Here is an 18,001-nt window from a genome sequence, read left to right as displayed (position 1 = left end):
CTCATGATAACCTCATATGTTTTAACTTAGGATCATACCTGTGTTTAGTCTAGAAAAAGGTAAATGTGTGCATTTTATTATAAAGTTGTGTATATTTACAGACCGTTGCAAAAACTAAGAAGCTTATAAACATCAGGTTTAAAACTAAAAGAGCTTTGAAACACAATGAAAGATGTTAGGAGTTTTATTTGAGTTATTAATTTAAACTTTTTGTCTAAGAGATGTTGATTTGAAACCGTTGTTACATACAGTTACGGCATTTCCTGTTTCTGCCGGAGAGAGGGGAGGCCGTCCCAAAGCTTGCTGCTGTATTTACTCCCTCCATCTGACAGGAGGGAGCCTCGTTGAGCTGCGAGTGTAGCTACAGACGGAGTTCACTCCGTCGAGGGAGTGGTTTGGGATTGGGCCGATATCTCCGGCGGTAGAGAAGACCCTCTCCAGTGTGGTTAATGTTTGCCGCCATTCTCCTGAACCGCTTCGCACTCACTGCGAGAAGAAGACACCGGCGTCTGTGTATCTAGAAATGCTCTACAGCGACACTAGCAGCTCGGCTGGCTGACGTAACCGCTCTTCATGCAAAGCGAACGGGGGGGAATGGGCAGCGAGCAGAGTGCCAGGCGGAACACGGGGGATTTGAATGGGAGTTAATGTATCGATACCCGCGGCTGAAATATCGATACTTTCTCGGGAAACAAAATATCGATATATATCGCAGGATCGATTAAATTGCACAGCCCTATCGCCCACTCTGTTCTGATGAGATCATGAGACAGCGAGATATCGCGAATGGACACAGGAAGGGGGGAGGGGGGGGGGGGGGTGGTGGTGCTGAGGGGGCTGCAGCACCCCCCTATCTGCGAGGCTCCACTAGCAATTTCCAGGAAATATGAACTCTTTTTTTGAACTTGACATACTGACAAGAGATTTTGTGTGACAGTAGAAGCTCTTAATCGATTTTTTTATGAAACATAATCTAAGGAATGGAAGCAAGAGATATCATTTGTATATCATTAAATCATCTGGAAAACCTAATAACATTTATTTCGGTGACACTTTCCTTCAATGCAACGTCAAATAATCATAATTACATGAATGAATCACTCTTATTTCCTTAAAAGTTAGTTCTTTTTTTTTAACCAAAATGCTCGTTCACATCAAGCACGTCAATTTGCGTACACGTAACAGCACCGCGCGTTCATGACAGTATGGTAATGGGTTGTTATGATGGATTTGGAGATCCAGGGTGATGCATATCGCGTTTTAAGCCCAGAATAGTGTTTGAAAAGTGCTTGAAACATCGGCAAAAGTGTTGTAAATAGAAGAAGAGTTTACCCAGAGAGCTCTGCGCTGCAGATGGCTCTTCCACCCAGACTGAAGCCAGAGAACAGGCTGCTTCACAGCACTTTAGAACCCAGGAAAGCAGCTTGGATCATTTAACGAGGCGGCAGTTAGCAGCTAGCGGCTAGCTAGTAATTATGCTAATGTGACATCAATCGTTATGTACTTATATTACGCTATAACAGGATCTAGTGATATCCAAGCAACAGAGCTTAATTTAGCATGAAATAATTATTGCACTGTATGTATATGTGTATATGTGTATATATATATATATATATTATTATAATAGCGCTTTGATGGAACTAAAGGACTGGAAAAGCACAATTTTTTAAATGCAGTCCATTTACCATTTGACATTATAATTATTGTTTATTGTGTACGAGAGATGTTGATTTGCTACCATTTTTACAAAAAGTTCATCAGAGCAGGCCCGGCTAAAATAACTGGATGGCCTACCTGCCTGTCAGCCTTCCATCTGTGCACAAACTTATCTCGTGCCCTCATTGGTCATGTGCACGTTCGTGTGTGTTGGAGGAGGGGCTCTGTAAGGAAGTCTGAAGGAAGGGGCAGATTTTTTACGGTTGTGTACTTTCAAATTCTAGCGCACTCGAGCTGGTTTCTCCATTCGTACCTATCCTACCTTTTAAGTACTATTTTGATAAATGTATACTTCTCTTGAAAACTCCCATTTAAGGCAACTTTATACTTCTACTCAAGCAAATATTGTACTTTTTACTCTATATATACGTGCAATAAGCTTCTTAGTGCAATAAGAAGCTACAGGGACGTTAATCTAACGTCGGTAATATTAACTTTATTTAATACAACATTTACGGTACAAGATGTAATCATATACAGCCCATGTAGTATGATAATGAATTACAGCAAACATGTGCAATATATCCATTATTACAGCTCCGTGGGATGGCAGTAAGACGATATGGGTCCGTTCTTATTGTGCATCCATGGGTAAAGATAAACGCATGTAGTGCTGAACACGTAACATGAACGTGCCGGGCGGCGCGGTCCCGTGGGTTAGATGCGCGTTCATAATGCAGAGGGAAATAACTCTCAGAATAATGTTATTAGCACATTTTTACAACTTGAGGAACAAATGTTTTTAATAAGGGCTATACAAGTGTTCATACTGGGTGGTTTATTTAGTTTAAAAAAAATTATCCAACGATTTACAGACCACTCTTTCCCCATGTAAGTCAATGGAAAAAAGTGTTTCCGGGCCTGGTAACCAAACGGAAGTGTAGTACCGCCGTTTGGCCACCACGAATATTTTCATCTGAGTCCAGCGCACTTCCTGGGTGCTTGGTTGTTTTATGTTCATGTTGTAACCATAGACTGTATATATAAATGGACGTAGGGTCCGTGACGTCACCCATAGGATTCTGCAGAGTTGCCGAGAAGCCCTTAGTAGGCGGAGTCGGCCACTAACGGCTCGACAGTGACGTCAGAGTTCAACTCCAGCCTTCTCCAAATAAGGGCCAAGAGGCGGAGCCGAGGCGGGACCTGCTGCCACCGAGCTGAAAGTTCCAGAGCTAGCTGAAGCTACCAAGCTAAGCTAAAATGCTCCCCATCTGCACACCGCCGTGGCATTTTACGTTTCTAAGGTAAGCGGACATGAAACTATTCAGCAAAACTATAAATAATAATCTAAGTTATTCAGTTTTTAGCATAATACTTCAGAATCTTAAAATCCCTTAACGTTTGTATGCAATTGTGCTAAATTCAACACTGGAATCAAGCAAATATTAATATGTTTGCATGACATTAGTTATTTATATTTTGATATCACTTAATTATACGTTTAATACATTTAAGTCACGCTAAGGTACATGTGATGGTAGCTAGTTAGTGCTCTTACCTGTGAGGCCTCCTCCAAACAGCATAATAACCAGACTGTATCATTAAAACTAAGTACCAGTTCTAGATCCTTGACTTTAGACAAACAATTCAAAAGACAACATGTATTTAAAGACCAATCTTTATTTGAATGTGCCTCTTAACCTGATATATTAGTTATACAGTAATAGTATTGACAATCTAAAAAACTGAGCAACTCAACAGTCAACTTTTGTTTTTTATTGTCTAAAGCATTTATTATTTCCATTTTCCCCCTCTCATATTCAGTGTGGACAGATTGAGACAGCGTGGTGTCCAGAAAACTGCAAAGACTTCAGGGAGAAACCTCCGTGTGATGGACGTCCTGTCTGTTTGTTTGGCCCGGAGAGGACTGAGGGTCTTTCCTCTGCGAGGAGGACCAGGCCGGATGGAGGAGCCCATGCTGGGCAAAGCTGATACCAACTGCACAGGCCTAGTCTGTCACTTTATTTGACTAAATGTGTTTAATTATACATGTAATAGTTGTACACCTTCTGTCCATATGTGCTTTTTATTTAAAACATGTTTGATTAAGTTTTGGTTCACATTTCAATCAATTGTATTTGTATTTGCACTCCTTTTGTCCATTATTCTTACTGAAAATGTTAGATTACACATTCATATCTGACTGAAGATTGGCCCCATTTATTTGTGATGTTGCAAACTCTGCGGTCCAAGGCACAAGTGGTGTGAAGCTCATAAAGTGAGGCAAATAGAAATAATTAGCTGATGGAGTGTAGATGTGGAAATAGGTGCATTCGATCAGCTGACTGTTTTTACAATAAAAGTAGTTTCTTAGTGTACTGTTCTTAAAATCTCATAGCATCAGCTTTTAATTTTCCTCTTGGATGTTCTTCTTGACCCTCAGAGTTGGAGAACATGTTGTGTCTTTCAGGCATGTCCTTTCCTAACAAAAATGACAGGAAACATAAAACATATTATTGCAGAACGAGTGTGTTATTTATGAAAGCGGTGTGTTTGTGTGTTTAGGGGCTGTAGATATAATTATTTTGTAATTGTAATGTTTTTTTTTTATTTCAACAGTGAGCTACAAAGACAGATTATGAATGAACAGTATGAAGTTCATCAACATTGAAATATGTTATCAAAATAATATTTAACTGTTATCAAAACGTAGTGTAACTGTAGAAGCTTGCTCTGTTGTCTCACTGAAAGAATAACTTTTACCACGTTTTTTACAGACAATATTCAGAGATAAATAGTAGCAGTTCTCACTGTTAAATATCTTTGCCTTCAATACATTACATTAGAAAGCTGACAAAATCATATTGCTTGTTAACATCTAAATGTAACTTTTTGCATGGAAAAAACCCTCAACTTAACTGATGTGTAGGTGATCTAGTATTTAGTATTGTTTAATGGAATGTATATCAGTGTATTCAAGTCAATACTTCATTCATTTAAACCAATATCTTTCTTGATTCTTTGTACAGTATGAAAAAAAGAGTCTTTGTACCTGTGCTGAAGTTCACTGCCGTGAGGAGTCCAGTTCTGTCTCCCACTCTCTGGTCCAGCCTGTCTGCATCACCTGGACACCTTAAACAAACAGATATATATGTAAAGTACCATGGGTACAAACAATATAACTGATTCTCTTCTGTTGAACATGTTGGATTGTGTATTGTCCGAGTCAGGGTCCTTTTTATTTTACTATTTTTAGTAATATAAATACATTACTGGTTATTATGCTGTTTGGAGGAGGCCTCACAGGTAAGAGCACTAACTAGCTACCATCACATGTACCTTAGCTTGACTTAAATGTATTAAACGTATAATTAAGTGATATCAAAATATAAATAACTAATGTCATGCAAACATATTAATATTTGCTTGATTCCACTGTTGAATTTAGCACAATTGCATACAAACGGGATTTTAAGATTCTGAAGTATTATGCTAAAAACTCAATAACTTAGATTATTATTTATAGTTTTGCTGAATAGTTTCATGTCCGCTTACCTTAGAAACTTCAAATGCCACGGCAGTGTGCAGATGGGAGCATGTTAGCTTAGCTTGGTAGCTTCAGCTAGCTCTGGAACTTTCAGCTCGGTAGCAGTAGGTCCTGCCTCGGCTCCGCCTGTTTGCCCTTATTTGGAGCAGGCGGGAGTAGGCGGTGTCCTGGGTAAATTACCGTACAGCCAATCCCAACGCGTGACGTCATTGCGCAGAACAGGGATGACGGATGCGACGGAAATACACCCGAGCAGATATGGTACCCCGAGCAGATATGGTAGTGACACCGGCTCTTCCCCAGGGTTTGCCGCTTGGTTGTAACCAACTTGCTGCCATGTTGGACAGGTCTCCCTTGAAAAAGAGATCGATGATCTCAATGGGACCATATGGTTAAATAAAGGTTTAAAAAAAGGAAATAAATTATTTTAAAACATTTTTTAAAATCGCGGTAGATTTTGTCAGTCTCGACGACGGTAATGAGACATTTATTTACCGCGATATTCGATATATCGTTACATCCATAGTATTTGCCTATTGTTTACCTGTGAGCAGATATTTAACAGCAGCTTAGTTTCTTCAGTCTCTATCTGCCGAGTGGGGCGTTTCCATTGTACTGTCTTCCTCTCCAGCTTATGTAACTGTCATTTATTAATAACTTGCTGAAAGATAAGCTCCTCTGGTTATCGGCTCGTAGCAGTCACTAAATATAAACAACTAATAATCTGCCACATAGAAATATATTGTTTTTTAGTTTGAATCTTAATGATTCTACAGCTGGTATGGGTTGAAAGAGACTTGCTATGTGGGGGCCACCTGTGTCACCCGTGAGGTGATAGACATATGATATAATATACACATACCTTTTCAAATATCCAAACTTTTTTGATAAATAAAATGGAAAATCCACTGCATGTCTACTCCCTAAATACACATTACCTTGCACAGTTTGGGCAAAAATGATCATCGTTAATATTTGTATTGCACTTTCACTTTTAAATAAATACTTCAAAAGTTGCAATATTGCTTTTTACTGCAAGATGTATAAAAAAGTTACTGGAATAACTACAGAATAATTCAAAAATAAATTTAGTATTTTAAAGGTTAATGCACCAATCTCATGCACTTCATGCAGGCTTAATAAGGAGGATAATATTGTGCTGTTTAATAAATTAATAATCATATACACATTTAGTATGACTGATCATCTTACATTAATCCGTTAAACTGTTTCAGCTTATGATTTTTAAGTATATCCTGTATCCGATAGGGTAACTGTTTTCATAAAATTCTTACTTCTTTTATTCATCTTTGTCAGTCCCACTGTACAATTCACTGCTTCTAACATCAAGCCTCCAATAACATGTTACCTAAGGTACCGATTATAGACAACCATTTTAAACTTCAAGACTGAACAAAATGACTTTAATTACTGAACCTGGTTAGGATATCAAGTGTATTCAGAAACATGTTAGAATAAGGGCAATTGAGTACACACATCTCCTGAAGAAGGTTTTGACTATTTACAGTACAGAAGTAGATAACATGGATAACCATATTTTTACATTTCTAAAGCCATTATGCAATGTTCATTATATTAAATGAACTTACTATATTATCTAGGTCATTAAGGAGACCACGTCCTGTATTTAAAGCTGCTCAGTGCTATAAGCGTTCCAGTTATATGTAACCGCTCGGCTCAAACTGGTTTATTCAAAGCTTTGTGATGAGATTACAGTAGGTAGGACCTGTGGCATATGGTGCAGTATGTCAGTAGGACTGGAGGAAGCCAACCGCAGCAGACCTTTGCCCTGCTGCTGCCCAGTTACCATCAATCAATCATATTTCGTTTATACACCCCCAATATTACAAATTAAACATTTGTCTCCGATGGCTTTACAGTGTACAGCAAACAGCCCCCTCTGTCCTTAGACCCCATCAGCGCACAAAGACATTTTACCACCACTTATTGAGAAAAAATATCCCATGAACTACAGTTGAAGAGCTATAAATCTACTTTTTTGCTGAGAGGCAGATTACATTTTTAGGCGTCGTTACACATATGCTTAATTAGAACGATCACATTAGATTTCCAGAAACAAAAGTCTAATACATAGAATTCATAGACAGAAATAAAGGTAAGAAATTAGGCCCTGCCCAAAAATCGAAGGCTCTGATGATGTTTTTTGGGGTTTTCCATCTCCTGTTGTATAGGTTTTTGTGCAGGTAAATGGTTTGCAAAGGCTAAAATGCGTGTTTGCACCTACAGTTAGCGCTAGCCTTGAGTTTGGGGCTTTTTGGTTATACAATATCAGCCTGTGTGTGTATTGATGTGTTTCCACCGCAGGTATCCGCCAGCTCCAGCTGATGCTCCTCAAAGTGAGTCTGATTCTGGGAGTGGAAATCCATGTCAACGTTGAGTTTGTCAAGCTTGTGGAGCCACCAGCAGAGCAGACTGAGGATGGTGAGTGTGTGTGTGTGTGTGTGTGTGTGTGTGTGTGTGTGTGTGTGTGTGTGTGTGTGTGTGTGTGTGTGTGTGTGTGTGTGTGTGTGTGTGTGTGTGTGTGTGTGTGTGTGTGTGTGTGTGTGTGTGTGTGTGTGTGTGTGTGTGTGTGTGTGTGTGTGTGTGTGTGTGTGTGTGTGTGTGTGTGTGTGTGTGTGTGTGTGTGTGTGTGTGTGTGTGTGTGTGTGTGTGTGTGTGTGTGTGTGTGTGTGTGTGTGTGTGTGTGTGTGTGTGTGTGTGAGAAAGGGTCACGAGTGGCAGGGACTCTCCTGCATATCACCCATGCTATATATGGAAAGCAATACATATGCTAAAGTGATCACAAGGTTTCCTAGAGAGGAGGCATTTGCACTGGCAGCGTTTATATCTATGGAAAAAAGTCTATTGATAGTCTGCTGGTAGCTACATTTTTGTGGTGTTTTGAGTGTCCTAAATATGGGGTATGGGGATTTTTTTCATTATTTAAAGCTCCAGTCATAAACACAGGAACACAATCATACCCAGTGGTCCAACGAGAAGAATAAGCAACACCCTGTAGCTGCTATATACGGCAGTTAAGAAATGACCACAAAGCCTCATGTGGTTAGAAAAAAACATCCCACCACAAGAAACCCTATTGAGTTCCTAGTAGGTATTATAACTGTCCTCCAGCAAGACCTTTGCCCCAGCCTCCTGTCATCTGCCTCTCCTTTAGATACAAGATATTTACTCGCACTCTCTTTAGATAACGTGTATGTGATGGTATACTGTATAATCCATTTGAAGTGGCCCCCAATGCTTTGCTGTATTCCTCCTCAGGTCCTGGTTGGCGAGCAGAAGTCCGGCCCTCCAGCCATCCTGTTTCAGAATTTGATTTTGATGTAGTGATTGGAGCTGACGGACGCAAAAACACATTAGACGGTGAGCAAGAGGGAAATAACTCACAACAGGAGTTGGGTTTATTTATGGCAATCGATTGATGAAGTAGCAGCCATGATTAGAGCTGTTAGAATTCTCTAGATCATAGGAAAGGAGCTTTAATGCTTCATTTGTTATCTCCTTTAGCATAGGATACACCCAAGCATCCTTTGCAAAAGGAAAGGAAATAATGCTGTCCCACAAGTCCTTGCGGCAACAAGTGTCCCTTCATGGAAACAACCGGTCATGACGACAAACGCAGGGTTTGTCCTTCTACTGAAAATGTTACTTTTCGTAGTTGGATTATTTTAGCAATGCCGTTGTCTTTTCCTAAATCCTGATGACAAATTTGGACATTTTGGAACGGAGCAGCGCACATTTGTCATGTGACGAGGAACAACCAATCACAGCTAAGAGCTATCTTTAGTTCTGTAAACATAAGTGGGTAGAAAATATAGACGGCCCCTTATTCTTCACTTATTTCCTTAACCCAATGTCATTGTTACTGAGGCTTACCCCGGGATTCCACCGGGTCCGTCTGTGCCACGTTACGTTTACGCCGCGGTTTTGTTCCAACCTCCGAACAGCGTCATACCCAACGCGGTTGCCGAGCGTCTTGCGTGCCGGCTCGCAGATTTAGTTGATTTGGGCATATTTCCTGGACAGGCTACTTTATGCAAAAAGACAAAGTTAATAATAATTGTAATATCCCAGTTATAAACGACATGAATCAAAGATGTGTTGCTGTATTTTAGTGGTAAAAAAATTAATTCATCATCATAATTATTCTATATATATAATTTACATAGTGCCTGTAAACCGGCGGAGAAAGCTGGCATTTCTCCTCCTACTTGAAAGACTACATAGGGATAGGGTCTGCAACATTAGTTTATTTTGGGGATTGACTGGATGCTCTGACCGTTTCACTTCCTGCCACCTATTTTTTGCGGAGCCCAGCGCCAAGACGCTTCTGGGACACGTCTGGGACACTTCTGGGACGCTTCTAATCGTAACGCGGCGCGTCTGGTGGAATAGCACCCATTGACTAAAGCAGGGGTTTTCAAAATGTGGGTAGGTGACCCTCCCCTCAGAGAACATAAGAACAGCCGCGCCCCCCCTCCCAATTATTATTGCTGTTATTATTATTATTATTATTATTGTTGTTGCTATAATGCAGGGGTATTCAATTGCATTTCAAAGAGGTCCAGTAAGAGAAAATGTAATGAAATGCTCTGTTTTTGCTGTCTACCTTCCGCCATTTGAAATTACTCCGACTGTTTCTCTCCTCTTGTCTCGTCTCTGTGTGTGTGTGTTTGAATCTATCGTGCTGACTGCACCGATTTCATTGGCTGAGTAGCGTCACCCCCTTAAAACATTAAACAATAACTTTTTAAAACCTTTTTATTTTTATGTTTTAAACATATTGTATAAAACTCCCCCACTACTTGGACTATTCCTTGCACCCCTCTAGAATAAGCCCGAATGGTCTCAACCATATTGCATCAGTAACGTGCACTTGTTTTTATAACAAGATCGCAAGGACACTGTTAGCGATCGGAAAATTGAGTGTTGTTCAGTTTGTGTGTTGTGGAAGATGCGTGTCCGTGCATGAAAATATACCACACACCCAATTACAATTGCATGTTCAATTCACTACCCTGGAAGTTAATCCAGTTGTTAAAGTCGGAACAGCCTGCAGGGACAGCCGTTCTTCCTTGCATGTCAGTCGCCGACACCTTCTTACAGAGGACAGGCACATCTAGCTGCAGCACGACCCGTATATTTCCGCACGCCGTGTTCTCAAGACATATATTTTTTAACATTTTCAACATGGTGGATAAATCCTTATATGCTCCCGGCAACACACTGAACGTCAACTTTGCCTCCTTATTACACTCACCCGTACTTTAGTGGGAACAATGAGTCTGCGTCTTTGATGCACACAGGAATAAACGCAGATCATCCTCTGGCTGCAGCCTTGACCGGTACTTGCTTTTGATCAAAGTCAATGCGGAAAACCTGCAATCACACAGGTAGGTGGAGGGGAAGGGAATGAGCACTTTTACAGCCTTTTTGGCGAGGTGGGGGAACTCGGTCTCCACAGACAGCCACAAGTGGGCAAGTGTCACTTTACTCATCTTTTTCTCCTTTTGTGTCTCACGCTGCGGCTCCCCTGAAGCTCTCTGGCGCCCCCCAGGGGAGGCGCGCCTCACACTTTGAAAACCGCTGGACTAGAGTGACCGCCAAGCTGTGAACGCCGCGGTGCAGACGGACCCGGTGGAATCTAGGGGTTACGAAGAGTGGTTGGGAAAAGACATAAGACCTACTTTTCTTGTCAGTTTGTCCGCAGCCTAGATTTGTTCTGTACCCACCTTTGTATGACAAATGTTGCATCACTGCAGTATTTGTTATTTTCAGTTTAAAAGTGGTAAATGTGATGCATTAGCATAAGGGTCAAATCAGGGTTAGGGTTGGTGTTAAGGATCCATGGTTGTAATTGGTTTGGACTAGCCTATTCATCTGTGTGTGGTTCTGCTATGGTCTGGTCACAGTTTTTCCTCTCGGCAGGTTTTGGTCGCAAAGAGTTTCGAGGGAAGTTGGCCATCGCCATCACGGCTAACTTTGTTAACAGGAACACCACAGCAGAGGCCAAAGTGGAGGAGATCAGTGGTGTGGCCTTCATCTTCAACCAGAAGTTCTTTCTGGGACTCAGGGAGGAGACAGGTGAAAGAAAATGTCTACCAGCAACCAATTTACTCTGTTTGAGTTGTATACAATGCTGGCCTGTCTGTTTGCCTCTCCCACTGTTAAGCCTTTTTACAGCCTTCTAAGTATTGTTTGTTTGTCTGCTCCTGTTTCAGGTATTGACCTGGAGAACATCGTTTACTACAGAGACCACACCCACTACTTTGTCATGACGGCCAAAAAGCAGAGTCTTCTGGACAAAGGGGTCATCATAAATGTGAGCTACCACTAGGGATGCTCAGATCGATCGACCGCCAATCGATACCGGCCGATATTCACTCTCTGCCGATCGATCGGTGCTCTCTTTAAATGCCGATCGCGAGAGCCGATCACATGACGTAAAATACACGACACTTTTCTCTGTGTGCGGCAAAACAAGCTCGCCAAAATGGCTTCACCGGTCTGGCAGTATTTGAAGGTGTCCGAAAAAGACAATAAAATAGCGGTATGCAACGTGTGTGAAGCAGAAATCCTGCAGCTCTGCCCGCTGTTACGGACCGGTGAGCGGAGCAACACACACTAAGAGTTAGAACTAACACACTTAGCTATTTGATCTACCTCTGGAACAAGCTAAACTAGTTATACATATATGTATTCTTCACTGTCGGGTCACTCATTACTGGATCAGTGAGCTGCATGAGATACTGACCGGCTGTCAGGAGAGAGGGAGAGAGGAAAAGAGAGCGCTTCGCCGCTTCCGCTCATTTCTCCCGTGTTATTATCCAAAGTTAATGTAAACTTGAATAATGTACTTCATTTGAGTGTAATAATTATGTTGGTTGTTGTTTGTGGAAGCGCCAGTGAACGTGCCCCATTAACTGAGTTTTAAACATCACTTTAAACCAGGGGTCTGCAACCTTTTTGACCAAAAGAGCCATTTTTCTCCTTTTTCCCAAACATTTTTTTGTCTGGAGCCGCAAAACATATTTCATAGCATGATAGCTAATAAAGTTGTATTTATTGTTATATCAGACAAAAACTACAGTTTTTTTGCATTTGTTAGGCTATTTATTACATTATATAAAACTGTTAACCTCTAATAAGAAACAAAGAACTCCTATAAGGAAAATTAAAAATAATACACAGGCCTACTTTAAAATAAATTAAACAGCACTTGGGGAGTCCTCTGCACATTTGAAGGGAAAACAAATATTATTAAAATGGGCCCCCTTTGAAATAAATAAAACATAGCTGCACCCTAAAAAGAGTTAAAGGTAGGGTAGGTAAGAAAGGAGAAACCAGCTCGAGTGCGCTCGAATTTGAAAATACACAACCGGAAAAAATATGCCTCTTCCTTCAGACTTTCTTACAGAGTCCCTCCTCCAACACACACGAACGTGCATCATCAATGAGGCCACGAGATAAGTTTGTGCAGAGATGGAAGGCTGACAGGCCGATAGGCCATCCAGTTACTTTAGCCGGGCCGGCTCAGATGATTGGTCGTGCTTTTTACAGCGCTACGGCTTCCAGAGATTAATTTTTGTATGTATTTATTGTCAAAGCATTTAATATATTCATTGCTATCGGGACTTTAAGAGCCTTCCATGGAATATAACAAAAAGTGTTTTCTGAAATAAATGACATACCCCATTGAATTATGACTGAAGATTGTCAGCTGTCTTCCTCTCCCTTCTTGTTCCTCGATACTTAAAGGCTGCAGCACCGTTGACAACTTCTCTCTACATATCAAACATACCGGTAAACCAGCATCGTTTGCTGTGAAACCATATAACTCTGTCCATACAGAATTAAATCCTGTGTTCCTCCGTTACTTTTATTTTATTTATCCATAGTTCGCCCATCGAGCCGGGGGTCAGGTTATTCACCCGCAGGAAAAGGCGCTCGCGCGGGACCGTAGCAGGATGTGACGCATATTTTAGTTGACCTAATTAAAACCGTTTTGTTTTTTGTTTATGTGTCAGAGTATCACCTCAAAATACAAGATACGAAACATTTTCAACCATGCAACAAAATATAAATAGTCCTAAAAATACTTTTATTTTATTTCCTTCTTATTTTTGTCTAAGCTCAAGGGAGCCAGAGCAGAGGGTTTAAAGGGCCGCGGGTTGCCGACCCCTGCTTTAAAGTCCTTATCTTACATTAAAAACTTTTTTTGGCAGTTGATTTCTGGGGGGTGTATGCAACAGATAGTCAATGTATGTTTCTTTATTTCATACTGAATAATATGTAAAAAAAGGAAAAATATTAGGTCCAATAAAAAAACTTTGCTTCTGGAAGCAGGCCATTTCGTGACGTCACGTGTGGTTCCCGGCTGCCGCTGTCTGGCTCCCTGCTGCCGTCCGGATCGCACAAATCGCTCCCATTTCTCCCGTAAAACCTTCTCTTTCGGGAACAAATGAACGGTAAAACCATCCCGATTGGTGTTGCTACACCCGCCAACGACACACCTCTTCACCATGATCCGGAAAAAACAAGACAAACTCGGAGATAAACACTGATACACAAAGTTGACATGCGGCTATACCAGCAATGCTACACTGTGTGATGCTGGGACGGGCTGAACTCACCAGGATTCGCGGAACCACACGTGACGTCACGACACAGCACCAAGCAGCGGCAAGTTTGAATCCAGACTTTTCTGGATACCTCTGAATTTAACCCATTTTCCCGATATTAACAAGTGATTTAAAGCAAATAGGAAACGATATTCGATCTATATCACGTGTTACTGGAATAAGACCCAACAAGTTAATGCATTTTGAAACAGTTCTATGATCTTTCAGCTACAGTAAATTACGCAAGATAAGGACTTTAAACGGAATATCCCCATAGGCCCCGCCCACTTGATCGGGAGGATTATTTTCACATCAATGCGGGAATCTAAAATTATCATCGCAATAGCAATTGGATTATTTATGCACCTCTAGCAAAGGGCATCACTATAAGCAACATCTTCTAAATGACTCTGAACCGCCTCTCTGATATGGTAGCTACAGTAGGTATAGCCTTGAATCATAGTTTGTCCTCTCAAATAGCTTAATGGGGTTGATTGGTCCAATAGCATGCAAGATTAGCCGTGGTCAGACACACGCACACACTGAGATGCACACACTGACATCCTTTCTCAATACAGGATCTCCTGGCCGAGATAATGATAAAACCAAACAAGGAGTTACCAGTCCAGAGTCACATGAGAGCACATCTAATGATACATATTGGCAACTCTGACGAAAATAATAATAGAGCCTGAAACACACACTTAGAAGCCAGAAACACACAGAAATCCTATATTTAAAACCTAGAGGCTTTTTGGGGGGTTGACAGGAATGAGTGTTTACCAGGGAAGTTTTTGCAGTGCGGCCTGCACAGTGGATTATAATGAAACAGGCTCTAATTAGAAACTTGCCCTCACCTTTTGTGTACACACACACACAAACACACACACACACACACCTCACTTAGTGTTTTCCATCTCAATTACATTACAAGTTAGTGCAGAGTGATATCTCGCTGTGTCAGCTGTACGGCAGCATGAACACATGTGGCCAAAGCTACAGAGACGTATAGCTCAACCCTTCAACAAACTACCTGCTTTAGTTTTGTCATTTTGTCATGTCAGATGTTTCATTACATTTCATGAAAAATATCAACCTTGTCTCTGTCCAGCCTGGCATGCTGGTCCTCAAGACATTTTCTGTTTTTGGATAATAATGCTTCTCACAAAGTCAAAACGATAGACCACCTTGCGATGAGATCACACTTAAGACATCCCCAAATTGTTTCAAGGATGTTTCTAAGGGTGGAAAAAGGCCCCTTCCAAACTTTCTGCACCCTTATTTTAGACCACACCCATCTTAAATGTATGCCTTCATTTAAATCTTAACTACACATCTTTTCATAACGGTAAATCAGGCCAGTGAAGTGTAGAGGGGCACCATGAACATTTTGAAACGTAAACTTTTTAGTGAACTTACCTAAACATATGTTAGATGCATTTCTGCTCAAAATATGGGGCAGGCCAAGATACGCAGAAAATGCGGCGGGAATCGCCTGTTAATAAAATGTGCACCGTTAAAAAGAATTTTCGCAAAAGCGTTATTATAGCGTTTGCTTTGCCAGCCCTCTTATTTACACATCCAGTAGACATGGAGCCAGATTGTCATTGATTTGGAGTCATTCTGGATGCTGTGCGAAATGAAAAGCCCATTGAGGCAAAGTAGAATGTTGTGATATTTGGATATCTATTTGCAATATTAAATTGATTAATTGAATGATTTTGTCTAAATACAGGACTACACAGAAACGGAGCGACTGCTGAGTCCCAACAATGTCAACCAGGAAGCGTTGCTCTCCTACGCCCGTGAAGCAGCAGACTTTGGCACAAACTACCAGCTTCCATCCCTTGACTTCGCCATCAACCACTACGGGCAGCAGGATGTTGCCATGTTTGACTTCACCAGCATGTACGCCTCGGAAAATGCCGCCCTGATCAGAAAGAAACACGGACACCAGCTGCTGGTCTCTTTGGTGGGAGACAGTCTGCTGGAGGTACGAGGCGCAGCGACTGTTGTTGTCATGTTTGATACTCTGGCTTCTGCTGACGTCATGTTCTCTGCTTTCAGCCCTTCTGGCCGATGGGAACAGGCTGTGCTCGGGGCTTCCTGGCAGCCTTCGACTGTGCCTGGATGGTGAGGGGCTGGGCCCAGGGCAGGAGTCCCCTGGAGATCCTGGCTGAGAGGTGTGTGGGCTTAAGGTTAACTTCCTGCAGTTGTCACTTGTCAGGGTGTCATGTGGAGGCAGAGCAAGGTGGACCCAAATGCAGGACGAAGGATTAAATGAAAAATACCTTTTTAAGTGCGGGTCAGGGCAGGGTAAGGCAAAACTGAACAGGACTTTCACAGTCGACAAACAACAATCAAAGATCTTACAAACACCAACAGAAAACCAGAACTTAAACACATGCAGAACTAATCAAAGGACAAGACACAGCTGGGCAGGGCAGGAGGTGAACAGAGACAGGAAGTAAAAACAGACATCACACGAGGGGTGAAGACTTTTCAAAATAAAACAGGAAAGACAGATTGTGACACAGGGGTTCAATTGGAATGTGTGATGTGCGGGCAGGGGGACTATCCATGATGCCCATGTGTACATTAGGTGTATATGAATGTTATTACACAGCAAAACAAAGGGACTCATGTTTCAAGATGGGTCACCATTTTGAACTTTAATGTCACCGTTGATCATGGTAATTTAATTTAATTGAGAGTGTCAGTAGTCAAATAAAGCAGTCTGGATATGTTTGGTTAATGTACCAGTGATGTAGGTTTTACTTTAAAGGTCATTGTTTATAGTTTTAAAAGCAACTTGTTGTGGTGTTTGGTTGGCCTCAGTGTTTGCTTTCTTTATACATATTGTTGCAGTATGTTTTGCAGTATCTGATGGGTATATATTGTTCTCAGGGAGAGTATCTACCGTCTGCTGCCTCAGACCACCACAGAGAACATCAGTAAACACTTTGAACAGTACGCCATTGACCCTGCCACCCGCTACCCCAACCTTAACTCCAGCTGTGTGCGCCCACACCAGGTCAGTCCTACACTTTATATACTCACACTTTATTTGTATCGTATATGTTACAAAAAGGGTAGATGAAAAAACTAGGAATTAAATAAGATGGCTAGAGTCACAAAAACTGTATCCTTAGGTGCTTTTATTAACAGCCAAAATGCTGAAAGAACACAAAGTAACAAGGATCTACAGAAAGAAAACAAACCTCAATATATATTTACAGTTCGAATAAATATAACTGGTACCTCTCTGCTCTACAGCCACAGTCAGACTCGCCTCAAAACACTTGTGGCCAGAGGTTTATATATGTTAAGCCCCTCCCCATAGGACAATCCACTATTTATACCCTTAATTACTGTTATTCTTATCTACAAACATATTCAAAATGTAGTTCAAACTAATTAAACATAATAAATCAAATAGGTCAACATATTCTACATTTCTGACCACAGAAGCCTTAAACAATAACACTTGTAAGAAAATTGTCACCCGTGCCCATGCACTACATGGTATGCTCCAATTGAGCACAGGTGTTTCCACTGATTGAGCCTCTACTTAAGACTGCAGTTTTCTGTTGCTCTGTTTGGACTTCACAACCTTGAACGAGAGGGTAAGCAGGTTGCTTTGGCACAGCATTGTTATGTATGACTTCAAATAAAGCTGTCTTGAACAAATAATGATGTTTTATTTCATCTCCAGCAAAGTTATTAATGTGTTTCCCTCAGTGTGCCTTTTACCATGCCCCTATGCCAACTGTGATGAAAGTGTCTTCTTCACAGTATATAAAGTGCTGATGCCTTTGCACATAACACTTGCATTTGATTAAAGACCGATATAAAAGGAAAACAAAAAAGGAAGAAATGTGGATCTTCCTTTAAAAAAATAATATTGGATTAAACTCTTTTATTTGATTGATAAAGAACAGTTTTCTATCATTGTGCATGCTAGATCTGAGATGTTACTCATATGTTTTTAAAGTGGCACATACCTAAAATAAACTCAACAATGACTTAGAAATGCTACTGTGGTTTAAAGCAGCAAGCTCAGACATGGCTTTTGAACTGATTCTTCTACAAATTCTGCATTGTGATCAACAGCTAGTACTTAATATTTTGATCA

At 41.0% G+C, this 18,001-nt stretch overlaps 2 protein-coding genes across 11 annotated transcripts in view; one reads left to right on the top strand and one right to left on the bottom strand.

The window, feature by feature from the left end:
• Positions 1-786, bottom strand: part of LOC307041389 (uncharacterized protein) — a gene marked incomplete at its 5' end in the record, with an annotated part of 43,406 nt that extends 42,620 nt beyond the window's left edge. For both annotated transcript variants that reach the window (XM_079684762.1, XM_079684763.1), the window contains one exon: positions 250-786. In XM_079684762.1, the coding sequence (XP_079540888.1) occupies positions 250-325 (76 nt within the window). The remainder of the gene's footprint in view (positions 1-249) is intronic.
• Positions 1-18,001, top strand: part of mical2b (microtubule associated monooxygenase, calponin and LIM domain containing 2b) — an 85,212-nt gene that overhangs the window by 29,021 nt on the left and 38,190 nt on the right. For 7 of the 9 annotated variants that reach the window (XR_013808725.1, XR_013808726.1, XM_079684743.1 and 4 more), the window contains exons 4-10: positions 7,553-7,669; positions 8,507-8,608; positions 11,174-11,329; positions 11,467-11,567; positions 15,602-15,859; positions 15,934-16,049; positions 16,774-16,900. Coding sequence is in view for 7 of the 9 variants with exons in the window: in XM_079684743.1 (XP_079540869.1) it covers positions 7,553-7,669; positions 8,507-8,608; positions 11,174-11,329; positions 11,467-11,567; positions 15,602-15,859; positions 15,934-16,049; positions 16,774-16,900 (977 nt within the window). In the remaining 2 variants the exon portion in view is untranslated. Of the gene's footprint in view, positions 1-7,552; positions 7,670-8,506; positions 8,609-10,551; positions 11,146-11,173; positions 11,330-11,466; positions 11,568-15,601; positions 15,860-15,933; positions 16,050-16,773; positions 16,901-18,001 lie in introns of those variants that run through there. The other 2 variants (XM_079684747.1, XM_079684748.1) reach the window with 2 other exon arrangements.

Source organism: Notothenia rossii, assembly GCF_949606895.1.
Source record: "Notothenia rossii genome assembly, chromosome: 5".
NCBI lineage: Eukaryota > Metazoa > Chordata > Actinopteri > Perciformes > Nototheniidae > Notothenia > Notothenia rossii.
This window is presented reverse-complemented; position numbering and strand designations above follow the sequence as displayed.